The sequence below is a fragment of the Malaya genurostris genome, chromosome 1 (genome assembly GCF_030247185.1).
Source record: "Malaya genurostris strain Urasoe2022 chromosome 1, Malgen_1.1, whole genome shotgun sequence".
NCBI lineage: Eukaryota > Metazoa > Arthropoda > Insecta > Diptera > Culicidae > Malaya > Malaya genurostris.
The window spans coordinates 78733398-78751378 of NC_080570.1; the positions used below are offsets into that span (position 1 = coordinate 78733398).

The 17981-nt window shown below is 37.2% G+C and overlaps 1 protein-coding gene across 1 annotated transcript; it reads left to right on the forward strand.

Moving 5' to 3' along the window:
- The first annotated feature begins 437 nt into the window (after positions 1-437).
- LOC131440554 (uncharacterized) lies at positions 438-6155 on the forward strand. The gene is made up of 2 exons (XM_058611933.1): positions 438-668; positions 1016-6155. The coding sequence occupies exon 2, from the start codon at positions 1045-1047 to the stop codon at positions 6130-6132; it is 5088 nt and encodes a 1695-aa protein (XP_058467916.1). The 5' UTR covers positions 438-668; positions 1016-1044; the 3' UTR covers positions 6133-6155.
- The last annotated feature ends 11826 nt before the right edge of the window (positions 6156-17981 follow it).

Here is a 17981-nt window from a genome sequence, read left to right on the forward strand (position 1 = left end):
CGGTCTGGAAATATAAAAAAAAAAAAAAGATCACAGCAACTGGTTCAACAGTATGACATCAACCCAAAAAAAAAGAAAATCGGTATTTATCTGTATGAAAAATAAATAATAATTGAGAAAATAAGGTAACAGAGGTATTTTGGCCCAGTTTAGGATTAACTTTATTTTCGCCCACTTTGTAAAAATATCCACCAAATGTTATAATATCTTTGGAAAACCCTTGCGCAATAGGTAATTTATTGATATTAGCTTCAAATTGATGCAACATAAGTTACTTAACATCGGTTGAATATTGTTAAAGTTTGTTACGTGGACCAAAATATATGAAGTGGCCATAATACCTCTGTTACCCTATCTGTATTACTGTATCGAATACAAAAATCGGTATAAATACCAATAAATCTGTATAGTTGGCAGCGTTGCTGTCAACTCCTTTTTCACCGTCTCGGTTTGATGGCTCAGCCAACTTGTACGTATTCGCGATTTGCGGCAAAACAAATTAGCAAAAGCAACTAAAATTTATCAGTATTCAATTGTTTCGTGTTTGGATTATTCGATCATATAATTTATAACCTCACTTTGATAACACAACATCCGTACTAACATTCATAGAACTTCATAGAATTTTTATCCTGAAGTAAACCATAATGGTCTGCGAGAATGCAAAGGTATGTTATGGGGGAACAAACTGAGACTGTAACTCTCATTTCAAGTAAATATATCATAGAAATGTTACACAATCTTTGTGCTACAACAAAAAAAGATCTACATAAAAATAAATTTAAAAAATTTTCAAAATAAATTTTTATAGATTATTGTGATTCACAATTTGTTTAAAAAGAAATCTGATAGAGTTATTATAAGAGACATTTCAAAATTTCTAAACCTAATAATTTCAAAATGTACACATGGCGTTATTTATCTGAATTGATCAAAATTTCTGAGAAATGCAATTAAACTTTTACTACTGCCGTAGTATTACAATCTTTCATTTTCGTTTATTTTTTCCTTACAGAACACACCGAAGAAGTTATCTACGATCATATGTTTGCCTTCGGAAACATTAGTTTCATTTTGAAAACGATCACTGTAACGTATATCGTATTCGAAGAATCATCTGCTGTTGGAGCTAGCAGTCTTTGTGATTACTTGGACAAGTACCCGGTAACGATACGATCTGTATTGGACACAACTGCTGGAGCAATCGAATCGTGCATTTTAGAGCAAATAGATCAAAACAGCAGTTTGCTTGTAGAGGAAACCCAAATAAATAATTTTATTCAATTACTTGATATGGAAAATTTAGACGAATATTTGGATCTTGATGAAAAAGAAAAGGGTTGTATTACCGACAAGCCTCTTTTAGAAGTTGGTAATGAAGAAATCATTGCTACTGAGGATGAAGATATGCATGAATCTGGCGTGGATGATGCAGATGTAGATGCTATTGAAAAGCAAGCTTTGCTAAAACAGTGTAATCACAGCAAAATCAGAGTACATGGTGTTGTACTAGTGGATAGAAGGTCAGCGCAACGATTAAACTTATCGAGTAAAAGCCTGCGTCTAACACAGCTGCCACAATTGAATGTAATCGTGCAAGACTATAAGAAAGCAAATTTGAAGAAAAACGAAGCCAATATCCGATCTAAATCAGAACTGATATCTGCCGTGCACTCGGAGATAATGATCGACACAAACTCTGCTACCACGGAGCAAATTTCTCGTGAATTATTAATCGATAATAATACAGATTTTCGTAAGCAGCTTAAAAAGTCAGAGTCTGTCACACTAAATGTTGTACAGGAATCTATGGAAAAAACTCCGATAGATAGCACTTGTTCCAGTTTAGTGAAAACTATGGCTGCTGAAAACGAATTCAATGTAGTTAAGCATAGTGATGAGAGCCATGCTGAGTTTGTTACTACTGAGCGCTCAATACAAAATAAATCATCCAACAAAATAAAAGCCGATCACAATGCTTCAATACCACTCGATCTTGACACTCAGAAGAAATCGGATAAAAGTATTGAAGGTGCATTAAGCAAGAAACACACGAGCAAACAGAAAAGGTTAGCATATGTATCCTTGAAAAAACTAGATCAAACAGATATAAAACGAATTTCGCGTTCTATTCGATCCCCCAAATTGAAAGAAGAAACTGAAAAAAGGAAAACGGCAGAAGAAGTCAATGTCAGCAAAAAAATGAAGTTATCAAATTGTAAAATTGGTGAAGCCAATGTCGTACGGGACGATGTAATGACTGAGGATCCAAACATTCTACATTTCAACAGAAATGAAGCAAACAGTCATGCAGATACAATAATCTCTGACTCATCAACCGACGATAGAAGGGATTCTGGATCTTCGAAGCAGTTACCACAAGAAAAGCTGGACGCTAATCAAGAAAGCATACAAACAGATACATCTGAGGCGTTCGTCGAAAGACTACCGGATAGTGAACATAATGAATTGACTTCAGAAATAGATGTTATTATCAAGGAGACAATTCCTGCAGTATGTAGTACGGTTGAAATTGGTTTGAATGAATCATTCATATCCGAAGACGAAGGTCCATTAGTGATCGATCTACCCGCAGAACAAATGACGAAACCAACAGAAATTCCATTGACACAAGGAGAAAATAATGTTTCATTTATTGTTGTAGATGAAAAGAGTGCTTCTGCACTTAGTGCTTATATACAAAATAATTGCCGTCTTTATTTAGATAATTTACCTCGTTTGAAAGTAAAACTAAAACGTTTGAACATACATGATTACAAAATTTCGAAGAAGATAGATCGTCACAAACCAAAATCTTCAGAAAAGACAAACAAGAAGGATATGGTTATCAAGAAAAGAGAAGGCACACACATTCCTGAAAAGCCTCGTCAAACTGATTTAGAGAAAATTGATAACAAGTTTCTTCCTGCTGGATCGAAACTTAAATCACAAGCAAAGGCGAGATCTAAACCAGAGACTAGTCACAGACACAAACATGTTCCAGTACCAGAACTGCCTATTGAACTGAAGGCACATTTGAATACAAGTTTCAAAATTCCTAAGAAAAACGTGGCTGCGAAATACGTATCAATCGAAAGGAATCCTAGTGAATTAGATTGCCTGCATCGTGATCAAAATGATGCAGAGAAACAACGGAAACGTTTTCATAAAGAGCGGCGGAAATGGGAAAATCGTATAGGAAGAAATGATTCTCATGACAAAAATCAAAACAGAACGGAAAACCCACCTCGGGTAACCACTCCTGAATTTTTTGATACATCATTTGACGAACATTGTGATTCGCCTCCGCATCCCGGATCGTTATCGACAGTAGATGAACAAAATACACATCGTATGACTAAGCCTATTGCGAATAGAGAACAACATGGAGCCTCTATTCCGAGTTTTGAAGAGATTTGGGGTCTTCAATCTGAGAAAACTGGGACATGGGATAAAGAGCAATCAACTTCAAAAAGGCAAAACAAGTTACAAACGCAAGCAAACAATAAATTCAATAAAAACACTATTGATTCCGGCGAAAGTTGGTCTCCTGGTGCAACAGGCAAACAGCTATCAGCATCATCAGTGAATACTAATATTGCCAGCCATGCTAACTTCTCAGAACTTATCGATGATCGTATGATTAGCAAAAACAATACGTCCATAACAAGCAACACTATTAACGATGGTGAGTCTTGGTCACCTATAGCTGACAAAGATAATGTACAGGGTATACAAAATAAAGTTGTTTCGAGTAATGATCAAAATTGGAAGCAAAACCAGCTTGCATCAAACAACAGTCGAACATCGGAAAGACAGCAACGAAATTTCACTATAGCTTCTGGTGACATGTGGGATTCGGATCCGGTGATAATCAGTAAACAGTCTTTATCAATGCGTAATATCAACGATCAAACAAGAGGTGAAAGATTAGTGAATGAAACTGAATTACTGACTGCTGATGGTTCAAGAACAGAAAATATTGGTTTTAGTGGAACACAATCAAAACGAGATCAAATGAATCGTACATCACCATTGCGTGAAGGTCGTGGTAGAGATCGTTATACTGACACTTCCAGACAGCGAGATTCTGATTACACACTCTCGAATCGATCGCCTAGTAGAAGTCTGCGTAGTAATGACTATTCTCCTTCGGAAAGTAACAGGAGTGTCGAACGTCGCCATTGGAGCAGAGAATGTTCGCCCAATCGTCGGAAATACAGTAGATCTCCAACAAATAGAAGGATAGAAAGTAGAGAAAGATCTCCCCGAAGCAAGAGACGTGCCATTGATTATTCACCTGAAAGAGGAACTTATAGAAGGTCCACAGATCCGTGGGATCGTTCAAATTTAAGATCACCAAATGAAAGGAGATCGCCTGGGATGCGCAGACGCAACATTGACCGATCTCCGCTTATGAGAGATTTTGGTCATTACATAAATGATAAAATGTACAGTCCAGAAAGAGGTCAAAACTCTAACACATCCCTTCAACGTTCGTTGTCAGAACGGCGATCTAGTTCGCCTTACTCGCCACGATCACCATCAGTGGACAAACGGAATTCGCCTGGTGATCTAGACATGAGTTATCACGATAGGAACTCTTCTTCGAACAATCGATTCGACAGGTCACATCTAGGAAGATTCAATGCTGCATTCGATTCTTCTCGATCTCCACCATTCAATCAATGGGATTGGAAAGAGCAAATTGAGCCTCCTAGAGAAAAACAAATCAATTCAAGCGGAACTGTTAGCTCAGGACTTTGGGAAAACCAACAAGATTTTCAAGATCGAACTCGTGCGTCTAGTGCTTATAGTCCTTCTAGCGCTTTAGAAGCTTTAAGCTCCGAAGATGAATGTGATTTTACTAACCCGAAATATTCTTCATCATCTCAGCAGTTGGTCGAAAACGCTCCTGTACATATTCACTCCAGTTCAAATCTACCAGAATCGCTATCGAATGAAGAGAGCATAGATAAATATACGGATGACACTGAATACAGATATAAACAGATTCACCCGAGAGATTGTGATTTATTATCTAATGAAGATAAAACGGAGAAGCAAAATGTTTTAGAAAGTTTAAAGTATAGAGCAGAGAGGCTCAAGAAATTGGAAGACATGAAACTAGCGAGGCAGAAGCTTCTGGCTCAGATTAAATTGAATAATCAGGACAGTACTCAAAATGAACTGATGAACTCGGAACCAATTCCAACAGGTTCAGCAGTGAAAAATTCTCGGTTAGAGTATACTGATAATTTGTCCACAATGGCTCCACCGTCATTATTAAAGACCGCAGATGCTCTGTTAAGTAACCTTGATTTCTTACTCAATCAACCTCCTCCATATCTTCAAGGAGTGCAAATACCAACGAAACAGCCGAGCTTTGGCAATATGGTATATCCTTTGCCGAATGAAGCCCCACCATCACAGCGGGCACATGATACATCACTACAAGATCTGTCGAATCAGATACCAAATGTGAATCCGGAGCAGGTATCATCTGATCCTTGGAAACATTCAAGTTACTGTTCTGTACCTACTCCGAATATCGATACGAGTCAACCACCGCCACATCTACTAAAGCCACTGCTCAATTTCCAACCTGTACCCTCAGAGACAGAGGACCCTTTCGTTCGCGATCAACGTTGGTCGCCTGATCGAAATCAAAATCAACAATTTCATGGAGCTAGTGGAAGATTCCACCATCCTTCTGCCGTACTTGCTCAGCCTAGACAGAGTCTAATTGATTATACTCCAGATGAAGAAGCATTTCAATTGCTTCCAGCCGAGGAAATACGGACGCAAAATTCTAATCAAAACCGTTCATCGCGCAACAATAGTGGTTATACAAATTACAATGACAATATCCAGCATCAGCGTGATCCAAGACAAAATCGAGGCGGAGTTTATCCACCACAAAATAGTAAAAATCAAGGCGGTAATCGATTTAATCAAAACCAACGGAATCAACGATTCAATTTTCAGCAACAAAATCGCTTCAATCGAAACAATCGACAGTTTCCGCAACAGCATATGTTTCGAAGAAACATTTTTAGTAACTTTGATGAAAGTTGCTTCGATATGAACTTCCCGGTTGATCATGACAGAAATACGGAGTGGGCTGATTAGGAAAATTCTGTAAATTATGAAAGGTAAGCAGGGAAAAATATGAGTACAAGAGCATCTTCATTTTTTTTAACAATAAAATTAACAATACCAATGACAGCCTAATGGTCTATTCACACCTTTCCGGCATAGCACAGTTCCGTGGACACGTAACAATTTCGTTTTCGAAAAATACTTTTTCGACAGAAATGATTATCACTCAGTATACTAAAAAATTCGTTATTTTTAATTATTTACTGCACATTGCTAAAACTTTTAATGAATTCGGTTAACGTAAACGGGAAATAATATTCTGCATCGTGGTAAAAAATGTCATTGTTACAGATATTTTGCTGCGTTAATGGTGATTTCGCCAATAGGTCTGCTGTTTGATTACCGTTTGTTCCAGCGTGGCCTGGAATCCACTGCAAGGTTGTACCGGTCTGAGCGGCCATAGCTAGCAGTCTTTCGATCGTCTCATATCGATGGCGTGTCTTGATGTTCAGTTTGATGTATTCTAAACCGGATTTAGAGTCAGTCATTATGACTGCGTTATTAATTCCGGATCGTGACAGATATTGAAGAGCTAAGTAGATGGCCTCCAGTTCAGCGGACATGATACATACAAAGTTTTTTTAATTTCAAGCTGAGATGAAAGTTTGAAGCTTCATCATATATTCCGACACAGGACTCCCAGTTTCGGAACGCATCTGTGAAGACGATACGTCTTCCTGCATACCTGCCATGAATTAAAGATAACGTTATTTGTTTCAGCACTCTATTGTTAGTTAATTTCATTTTCCATTCGCCTCCAGGTAGCTCTGTTTCAATTGTGACTTCATCCCATTGATTTGTACTTACGATGGATAAAGAAAGCTAACAGCTATAGACCAGGGGTGTCCTTTGCTTATCAAGCATACGTCTCCACATAACTCGGTCCATGGCTGCTCGTCGCCAGCCACTCAAGGCACGGATGCTTCTGAGAGGGTAGTGTTTAGCCAGCTGTTTGCCAGTGTTGAAGAGTCGGCGAAATTCTAGTGGGAATTGTCCCGCAATTGCGTATAGCGTGTTGATCGGTGTAGTTTTGGTACATCCAGTAATTTTGCGAAGGCACTGGTTGTTTAGAACGTTAATCTTATCCAAATTCGTTTTACAGGCGATTCCGTACAGTGTTGAACCGTAGTCCAAGCAGCTCCTAAATAATATATTGTATACCACACCAATTGTCTGGGGCCCTCCCTTTGGTTGGTGGGCTTGACGGTATTGCAAACATCATCACATACAATCAATTAGCGTTACAATTTGATAAAGATATGCGTTACAGTTTTTAGTTTCATAATTGAATTTAATGAATAATATATGGAACGACTTGAATAAGATGTTGATTGCATTACGCTCCAACATCCGGGGTTGGAGAGGCCGGTAGGGCTTAACTGAGCTCTTTTTTATGTTTTATTTTCATACTACCGGCCCTTATTACCAGTGTGAAGTGAAAATTAAGTAGAGTAAACGTATCCCAATTGGGTTTCACACGATGACAATAAATGAACGGTAAATCGAATCCATCTTTGACGTTTATTGGTGGTTTGTGTACCATGGAATACTGTGGAATGAAATAGAATATTGTAGAATATAATAAAATAATAATGACCGAACCAATGAGCAAACCACTGATAGCTGTCAAACGATGTTCATCCAGTTTATATTGTGAGGATGTATCGTTTGGGACCTGATGGGTGAGATGATGTGTGAATGAAATGTAAGAGTGAGTGCATGCAAGGACGGTAATAAAGGCCACCGTTTCAGCTCAGGACTAACGATCGACCAATAGAAGAGATAGAAATTGGGTAACGGTACCCCCATTCATCTCAAATCCATTAGTCATTTCATGTACGAAAACCATTAGTTAGAGTGAGATCTGTCATCTCTGTTTGATAGATTAATTTCAAGAATAACATGAAATCTGGAGCATTTTTTTTTTGTTCGTTAAAACAGCAGTATTGAATCATTTCTGAACTACTTTTATGTGCCATTGCTTCTTACAGACGAGGCAAAGATTTTGTATTCGATTTTATCTCAATAAATTTATTGAAAGTCGAGTAATCGGTAAAATAACATGGTGACTCTACTAATGAGATGACTATTGGCACACAAATTTTAGTTAGAATCTATTAGAATAGTAATAGTAACTCAATGTTGTGATGCTTGCTTGTGGAATACATGTAGGTATGTATGCATGTGTGTATGCGTATATGCCTGTGTGTATGTATGTGTTTTTGTGTGTACAACATACATTATACCGTTCCCTCGGGTGTGTTGTATCAAATTGGTTGTGACACATTTCGATTGCGAGTCAGTGTACCAGATGTTAAAAAGTGCCTGAGCGGATGGTAATATACTGTCAAGAATCAACCGAAGATAACGAAATGTGAACATGCTGTAGCAATACTATTAAACCCAAGTGTTATTATCATTTAAATAAAAACGCATGTCCTCAGTTCTTATCCATCAAACCATGATGAGCTGCTCTACAAAGATCAATGAAACACTTTTTTTTTATTTTTTTTTTGGAAACGGATGACTGGATGAGGAACAAGAAATACGAAAATGCTGAAAGAATTAGAAAGGAATATTGGTAAGACCATTGCATACAACTAACTTTTACATTTAAGGAAGCAACATAACATGCCAGCAAAAGTACGGAGTGAGAAATGACAACAAAAGACACGAATCACAGCTGAATAGAACACTGGAATTAAGGTAAAACAGAATACAAACTATGAACAAAGGTAAGAAAACCAACATGAAGAAATAATAGAAACTGCTGGGTAACAATGTAATTTCCCCATATTGAAAGAGGCGTTTATATGGCGCGCATGCGCTAATTCGGCCTGATACAAAATAACGGGGAGGGCAATACATTTTGGACAGGGCTGTAAAAAGCTGATTGGAACCCTTTCCCCACCAAAATGTAATATAAGGAATATAAGGAAACATACCAATTGTCTGGGGGTGAGCTCCGTATTTAAGCCCACTGATGGCTTTAATCATGTTCTGTCGATACTTCCCTTTTCCCTTGGGTTTTTTTGCTATATGTTTTTCCCATATGTCTACCGTAAGTACATCGTAGTTCGCCAACCAAGCAGGATGTTCTTCCTTGCTAGGCTCAAACGGGAAATGTTTATTCAAAAATTCGTTCGCCAAAACTCTGTCTACATGAATTAACTCGTTTTCAGTTTTCCTTTTACCGCCTGTTAGTCTTCTCAATTTATCCCATACAAGTCCAGTGGGTGTTTGCGGATCGATGCTCGAAACGAATTTCTGGAAATTGGCTTTCGATGACTCTCGTTTCAACCTGACGAATGTTGTCTCTTTCTTTTGAAGTCTAGGAGCGCTTTAATGCCTCCAGTTTTGTTGAATATTGACCTTGCGATTTTTTTCTCCTTCCATGCTCGTTCAACTTCCTGAGACTACCAAAATTTTGGCGTGAATTTGTTCTTTTGCTTAGAGAGTTTGATGATGGTTTTTGTTTCCTTCTGTAAATCACTCATTGAGGTAACGCGGTAACTATCGATGCCTTTCACTTGTTCGTACACTTTCTTTTTGTTGATGAAGAACTTTGATCTCTTACGTTCTAACAGTTGTACTACTGTCTCCAAAGCCATGTGATGGCTTCCGACGCCGTAATCCAGAATGGTTGTGTTCACATCGAGTAGCAGTGGTAATGGTCGATAGCAGAAGGGTTTTTCTGATATCTACCGGAAAGTAATTAGGTTGCCCGTTATTCGTGATAACAAGATTTTCTTCATTGACTAGATCGAATAATATTGATCCTTTTCCGTCCGAGTGACGATGATCCCAGGAATGATGGTGTGAATTAAAGTCCCCTCCAATTATTACTCTTTTATATCTCGTAGCTACATCGAATTATTCCTTCAAGTCTTTCGATGTCTGAGACAGATATCTTCCTCGTTTTCTAGCATGTATCTGTTATGGGTGTAGATGGGATTCTGTTCTTTTGCTTCCATGTACGTTAGGGTTGTTCGTGCCATAATTGTTTTGATATTTCGTTGACGGATTCTCTCTGGGCAATCCATGTCGGAGGTAAGACGACTTGTTCTACAGTATAAACACTTTTTTTGGCATTTGGTTTCCAGATTTTCGTGTATGGAAGAGCAGTTTGAACAACGTTTCAAACAATTTAGGCACAGCACCGGTTTGTTTACAAAAGGACTAACTGTATTTTTAAATTTTCCAACTGAAAATTTCTTCCTACACGAAGTAGGGATTTTTTTATATTTTTCTTTTTAACTCTCGTTTTCCCTTGTGGAAAACGAGCTCCTTCCAAACGAAGGGATTTCTTTCTTCTCGTCAAAAAGAAACACGAGTTGTTTCCTAACTAAAAACAGACTACTTTATTATTTCCATCTTACATCTATATGTACACTTTTCTTATTCTATTACTACACTTCAAACCTCAAAAGGGACAGACAAATATGCTAATTTTACCTGCTGATTTACCTTTATCTTTGCGCGTCTCAATAGACCAATTGATATGGGTTTTCCCATTCAGAGGAGATGCAAAAGAAATAATATATTTATTTCCTGTCTATACTGTGCGCCGATTTTGTCTAGACGCTACATCCTAACAAAACATTATACAAATTTTATAACTCAGCCTATTATTCTAGGATCGGCCTGATTTTACGATTCTACTTACGGCCGTCTCGTCAGAAGAAATCTTCCATAAATTTTAAAATTAATTCGAGCGTCCGCGACATTCCGGGGCCCGTAAATCATCCGCGTGGTGATTTACCGATTTAACTCAATTGTTACATGATTGATTCTTCATTTAGATTAGATCTCCTCATTTGTAGCATACTTATAAGTGACTGTGGCATTTCTAACATGTTTTGTTGATTATTACTATTGCTACTCTGTCTTCTATTTCTTCGAAAATATATGTAACAGAATATAATGATTAACGTAATTATGATCGTACTAGTCGCTCCTCCTAAAGCATATAAATGTTTTTCATATGGACGGTTTTCTGAAACCCTTTCATCTATGATATTTACTTCTTCATACGGATTTTTAGGTAACGTCATGTTACTTTTAACTAATTTCTTTTGATTAACTTCAATTTCGTAAGGTAACTGATCGATAGATTTAAAGAATGATTTAGTTCTATAGTTTACGCCTGTCATTTGTGCATACCAAACCTGCTTTTTTGCCAAAATTTTACAATCGGAAGTTAATTCCACCATAGCAACCTTGTACGGAGGATTTATAATCACATTATCACAATGAACAATTATGTTCCTTGGTTCGTTTGTTATATAAACAACCGTATTTTGATTGTTCATTGGTATTAGCTGAACATAAGTTTCATTTAGCTTTTTCGACAAACATTTTTCTTTTGTAACCTTATGAAGGATGGCAGCCGCAACGCAGTCAACTGTTTTTGTCAGTATAGGTTGATTTACCAGATAGTGGCTCTCGTTAAATTGAATCAAGTTTTCATTAATATAAAAGAACTCTTCCAAATGGTTGATAGCGATTATTGGATTATCTACTTCAATCACGCTTCCATTACTTGGAACTGGTATAACTTTGAATACTTCAAAGTTATCCTTATTTATTATTACATTCTCCATTAAAATATTTATGGAGTTATTGCTAAGTTTTACTCCGAATTTAATAGCAAGTGGGTCCCGCAGGATTGTATAACCCGCAGGTAGTTTTTTCTTAATACTGTTGTACACTTCCTCCAATTCGTTTTTATTCAAAGGATCTTGACGAATTGAACGATATTTTTGTATTACTCCTTCAGCTAACTGAGATGCTAACATCGTTGCTTCAAGAAGTTTCCTGGAGAATACTTCAACCTGCGTGATAGAATACCGTTCTTTTAAGGATATTTTATTTTTTATTTTATTTTTTAGGAGCAAGGGAAAAGCCCGCTGGAGCTGAGATCTTTGTTCTCCTTCTCCAGCAGGCATAAAACCTTCTCATCTTTGTATCAACAGATAACATTTGTCCAACTGATACATAACGAAATCTTAAATTACCCTTATTTAAACTACAAAGCTAGCTAACAACTATTGATATCGTCTAATTATCTAAATAAAACTAGCGGGGAAAAAATCGGAGATAACGGGTTTTAATGGTGTTACGAGATAGATTTAAATCAAATTCATTAGAGCAAGTATTGAATACGCGACACATACTCGAAAACGGTTCATTAAAGCCATAGTTAGTTCTAGCACGAGGAATTCTGAGAAAGGGATTAAACCGCAAATTACGCCGATGAATGTCAAAATTTAGCTGTTGTAGGAGATCTGCACAATCAATTCGAGATTGGATGAGGTCCGCGACGAAAACAGCTTTCAATGTATCACGGCGGACAGATAGCAAATCGAGGTGTATGAGCCTACAACGATCTTCGTAGCTTGGGAGATTCAAGGGATCTCTCCAGGGCAGGCGACGCAAAGCAAAACGAATGAACTTGCGCTGAACAGTTTCAATGCGCAGCTTATCAGTTTGGTAATATGGTGCCCAAACAACAACAGCATACTCCAGTGTAGAACGAACTAGAGCGCAATATAACGATTTCAGGCAGTATATGTTATTGAAATTCTTTGAGATGCGAAAGATGAAACCTAGCATCTTGAATGCCTTAGAGAGGGTATATTCTATGTGACATTTGAAACTAAGTTTTGAATCCAATAACACACCTAGATCCTTAATTGATGTCTCCCGTTTTAGTACAGCTTGCGAAATAGTGTAATCATACGTGATCGTGGTTCGTTTACGAGAGAAAGAGATAACGGAACATTTAGAGGCGTTCAGGACCATTCTGTCGACGTTGCACCAGTTGGAAAATACATCCAGCTGTGACTGCAAGAAATTTGAGTCTTTCAGATCTTTGATGAGATGAAACAGCTTGAAATCGTCGGCGAATGATAGCTTCATACAATGCAATGCGAAATTCAGATCATTTAGATATAGCAGAAATATGAATGGTCCTAGATCATGCCTGTATTCAAATGGTATATCCTTTGATTCAGATCGTTGCCCATAACCTTTGCCTTTTCGTTTAGAGTTTTCATCGTTTGAGAAATTTCATGAAGTTTCTGTTCCTCATGAATTCGCAACGATTTCAATTCTTCTTCCACATCGTCGCCCCCAAAAAGGAGATCTTTAAGGAATCCGAGTATTCCTCTGCTTCTTTTCTGACGCGCGATTGCTTGAATTTCAAGAATAGCGTTATCACATTGTCTTTCAATAGAAGCTGCTAGCTCCGAAAGTGTTTTGTCCTTAGTTTTATTTTGCGCAAATTCTAGTGCTTTCTTTAGATTCGCTTGAATATGATTTAACAGATCAATGTCTTCAATAGGATATATGTTGGATACAATATTTGTTCTCCATACTCCTCTTTTAACCATACAAGTTCCCATGTGTTCAAATATTAATCCGCCGTCTGGTACTGGCTTTATATTCAAAGTATTTATTGCGTTTGCAAGAGATAATATTGTCATAGTAGCTAGAATAATCTTTTGTATTGTGCCAAACTGCTTTATTTTAGGTTTTGACTTTTTATCATAGTCGATATTTTTTGCCATATCTAGATTTGATATGCTTCCTACAAAATTTACCGTTGATGATCCTATTTTGCTACTATCTGTAGTTTTTTCGGGATCTTCGGATGAGGATGAATCCTCTTCTTTTCTTACGTCCAAAGCAGCTAACTTGACAGCAGGTCGATCATATTGTCCTTTGTTAGTTTTAACGGTTGCCGATCGAACTTGCCCGTCTTTGGCAATCATTGTTTTAATTATCCTTCCCTTAAGCCAAATTCCTTTTTTCTCTTCGTCGGCAAACACTACAATATCTCCTACTTCTAACGGTTTAGCTCTAGTTTGCCACTTACATCTTTTACCCAACGTTGGGAGATATTCCTTGACCCATCGATCCCAATAATTTTTGCAGACCATTTGGGCTCTTACCCACTGTCTGCGAGTTACCTCTGCCTTTGATGCTTCATTAATAGAGCAAACGGCTTCTCCTGCACAGCCTATTAAAAAGTGGTTAGGAGTGAGTACTTCATCGTCCTCGTATTCGAGTGGAATATGAGTTAGAGGTCGACTGTTTATTATAAACTCAGCCTCCGTTAATGCTGCTCTAAGAGTATGTTCTGGAATAGTGGGTTGAGCATTGTTTAATAAGCTTTTAACTTCCTTTACCATTCTTTCCCATGCACCACCGAAATGTGGTGAAACAGGAGGATTAAAATGCCATTTAATTCCATCATCTGTGGCTTCATCTGCTGGGTTATCCTTACTATTAACCCATTTCCATTGGTTAATAAAAGACTTTTCTAGGATTTCCCCAATTCTAAGTGCAACAAATTGTTTATATTTACGATGTTCTGATCGGATCCATGCTAAAACTGTTTTTGAGTCAGACCAGAAAACTGTTCCCTTTATTGGAAGTCGTAACTCGTTTTCAACGGTTTTTGCTAATCGTGTTCCAAGTACCGCAGCTTGTAATTCGAGTCGGGGTATGGATAGCATTTTTGTAGGAGCAACTCTTGCCTTTGCTGCTACTATGTTTATGTAAACAGTTCCTTCGCATATACTTCTCAAGTATATAACTGTTGCGAATGCATTTTCGGAGGCATCCACAAATACGTGTAGCTCCTGCTCAGTGGGATTCGGCAACTGACAGTAAGAACGCGGTATTCTTAATGATTTTACCTTTTCGAGTCTTGTTAACCAATTTTGCCAGTTTTCCTTGATTTTAACTGGAACTGGTTCGTCCCATCCTATTCCGGTTTTCCAAAGTTCTTGTATTAAAACTCGTGATTGGACGGTAATGTTTGACAGTAGACCTAAGGGGTCATAAACGCTCATACTTTGCGAAAGTAATTGACGTTTAGTAAATTCTTGTTCTTTAGGAATTTTGACCTTGTATCTAAGATAGTCGGTATCGGTTTCACAAAATACTCCTAACACTTTCTCATATGATTCTTCATCATTTCCGAGCAACTTTGTTTTATCGTCTGATCTATTTTCTTTCGGAATATTTTCCAGCAGCCTTTTCGAATTTGAAATAAAGTTGCGTATATTGAAATGCCCATGTCTATGGATTTCAATGACCTCATTTATCACCTTTGATGCTGCTTCAACACTCTCGAAGCTATCGAGATAGTCATCCACATAGTGATTCTTTTCTATTGCTCTAACAGTACCTGGTTTTGTCTCTTGAAAAATTCGTGCGTTTGTATTTTTTACAAATTGCGCACATGCTGGTGAGCAAGTAGCCCCAAATGGCATTACTTGCATAACGTATATATGGGGATCAGCTTCAAAGTCTGTTCTAAATAAAAACCTTTGAGCGTTTTGATCCTCTTTTCGTATTCTTACTTGGTGAAACATTTCTTGTATATCACCGGTTATAGCAAAAATACCTTCTCTAAACCTTATTAGTATTCCTAACAAGGAAGCAGTTGCATCAGGCCCGGACAATAATTTTGTGTTCAATGATTCTCCGTTTACCTTCGCAGCCGCGTCAAACACCAATCTAGGTTTTATTGGTAATTTATTTTGATTCACTACTGTAAAGTGAGGCAGATAGAAAATTTTTGGATTATACTCGCCTGCCTCTGACAGCGTAAGCTTTCGCGCATAACCTTTTTGTACATATTCTTCTATTTTGTTTATGTACCAATTTTTTAACTCAGAATTCTTGAGCATCTTTTTCTCTTGATACTGTAACCTTTTTAGGGCAGCATTAAAACTGTTTGGGAATTGGACATTGTCATCCTTCCAAATATGAGCCTATTTCATAGCTTCCTTCTTTATATTTTATTGTGTCATTCATGATGGAGCTAGCTCTACTAGTTTCCTTTGACACTAATGTCTTCTTCGGCACCATCACTCCGAATGCTTCTGTGCTAAAGTATTCCTCCATCTTTCTGTTAATAGATTCTACTGTGATAATTTCTTTATTCATCATAACATGATTGTTACGATTTGGTTTACCCAGTACCCGTCCTGATAAAATCCAACCAAGCTTGCTCTTTTGTGCAACTGGCTCATTGAATTTACCGGTTTTAATTTCATCTGAAACTATTAGGTATGAATGTGGCAAACCTAATAGTAACGTCGGAGTAGCATTATTGTAAGCCTGCAAATCAATATCACTGATGTAAGGATATCTTTGTTTTAGTTCCTGAACCTTGAGCGACTGTGAAGGAAGACTTAATTCCGATACACTCCTGATATGTTTGAGGATGTATGGTTTCTTATCTTTCCCTGATATTTTCACAGATATTTCTACACTTTCCATTTCTTGTTGTAATTCCCCATTTGTCCACGAAAGGGTTAATGGATTATTTCTCCCTTTAATTTTTAATTTTGTCCTTATATCGTCCCGAATTAGGCTTACCGATGATCCAGGATCAATAAAGGCGAAAGTGTGAACCTTATTATTCTTGTTTTCTAAAGTAACTGGAATAATTTGGTATAAAATTGAATCTTTTGCCTTCGTATGAAGATTAACTCGGTCCATATTCATGGCGTCATTATTCAAGTTCTTGTGTAGTAATGAATGATGTCTTTTTTGACATTCATTCGTGCCACATTTTTTGAACAATTTACATTCACTTGCTTTATGATTGTTATACGTACAACAAGCGTAACATAATCCGTGTTTGTTCACCACGGTGTATCTCTGATGAATGTCCATCCCCTTAAATTTGGAACAATCAACTGTTCTATGTTTGTCTTTACATACAAAACATAGAACAGCTCTTTTAACCCGCGAAATTTCGCTATTATTTGTTTTCTTTTCATGAACGAGTATTCGTTCATTACGTATTGGCTTCTCACTTTTTTCAGAGAGTAGCATTGTCGCCAATCTTTCATGGGGTTTCAACCAATCGTTGAAATCTTTTAAATTAGGGATGAAAACATTATCATCACTTAAATCTTTTATATCAGCAATGTATTTCAACCATTGTTGATGTAGATTACTTGGCAACTTGGCCACTAAATCACGAATCAATCTTGGATCGTTCAAATATTCTTCGTGTTTTATTACAATCATATTATTAACCAATCGGTCAATAGACGTTATAAAGTCTATGACAGTTTGAGGTAATTCAAACTTCGGATTCCTTTGAGTAAGGACATCACTTAGTAGATTGGAATAGATAATTTCTGGACTTCCGAATCGCAGATTTAATTTTTTCATTATCAGCTCTGCATTGCCTTTGTCAATGAGCAAGGTACTCACTAATTTTAAGGCGTCTCCTTTCAAATATTTTTGGAGACGATTCAAATTTTCTAATTGAGAGAAACCACCTTCTTTTGTAGTTTCTTCGAATGTGGCTTTAAAACGAGGCCATACCTTGTATGAGCCATCGAAATACGGCAGCTCCATCAAGGATTGCCTTTTGAGAATACTCAAGACATTATTCTCTTGTGGTTCAATTTTGATTTCTTTAATTGAATCCACCAAATTTTTCATTGAATCCCTTTGGATTCTCAACATTTCTTCAAACCCTGAAAGGGGAGAAGAGTCTCTTTTTTTTAAGCTAAGAATTTCTGATTCGATGGTTTTGCATTTAATACATAACCATCGTTCAGATTTTCCCGGTCTTCTAAGTAGTTTAGCACATGACAAATGAAACCAACGGTCACATTCGTCACATGCCACTAAATCTTCTTTATTGTCGGGTTCATTGCACAATCTGCAATGCCCGTTCTTATTGACTACAAATGGATGCGTCATTTTAGTAGAGCAGTTACCTTACGAAGGTTAATCTCTACTTTTTCAATATTATTACAAAAAGGAAAAACTGATAT

What these genes read in the sequence shown, in the direction of transcription:
- LOC131440554 (XM_058611933.1), top strand. Translation starts at nt 1,045, where the DNA reads ATGTTTGCCTTCGGAAACATTAGTTTCATTTTGAAAACGATCACTGTA.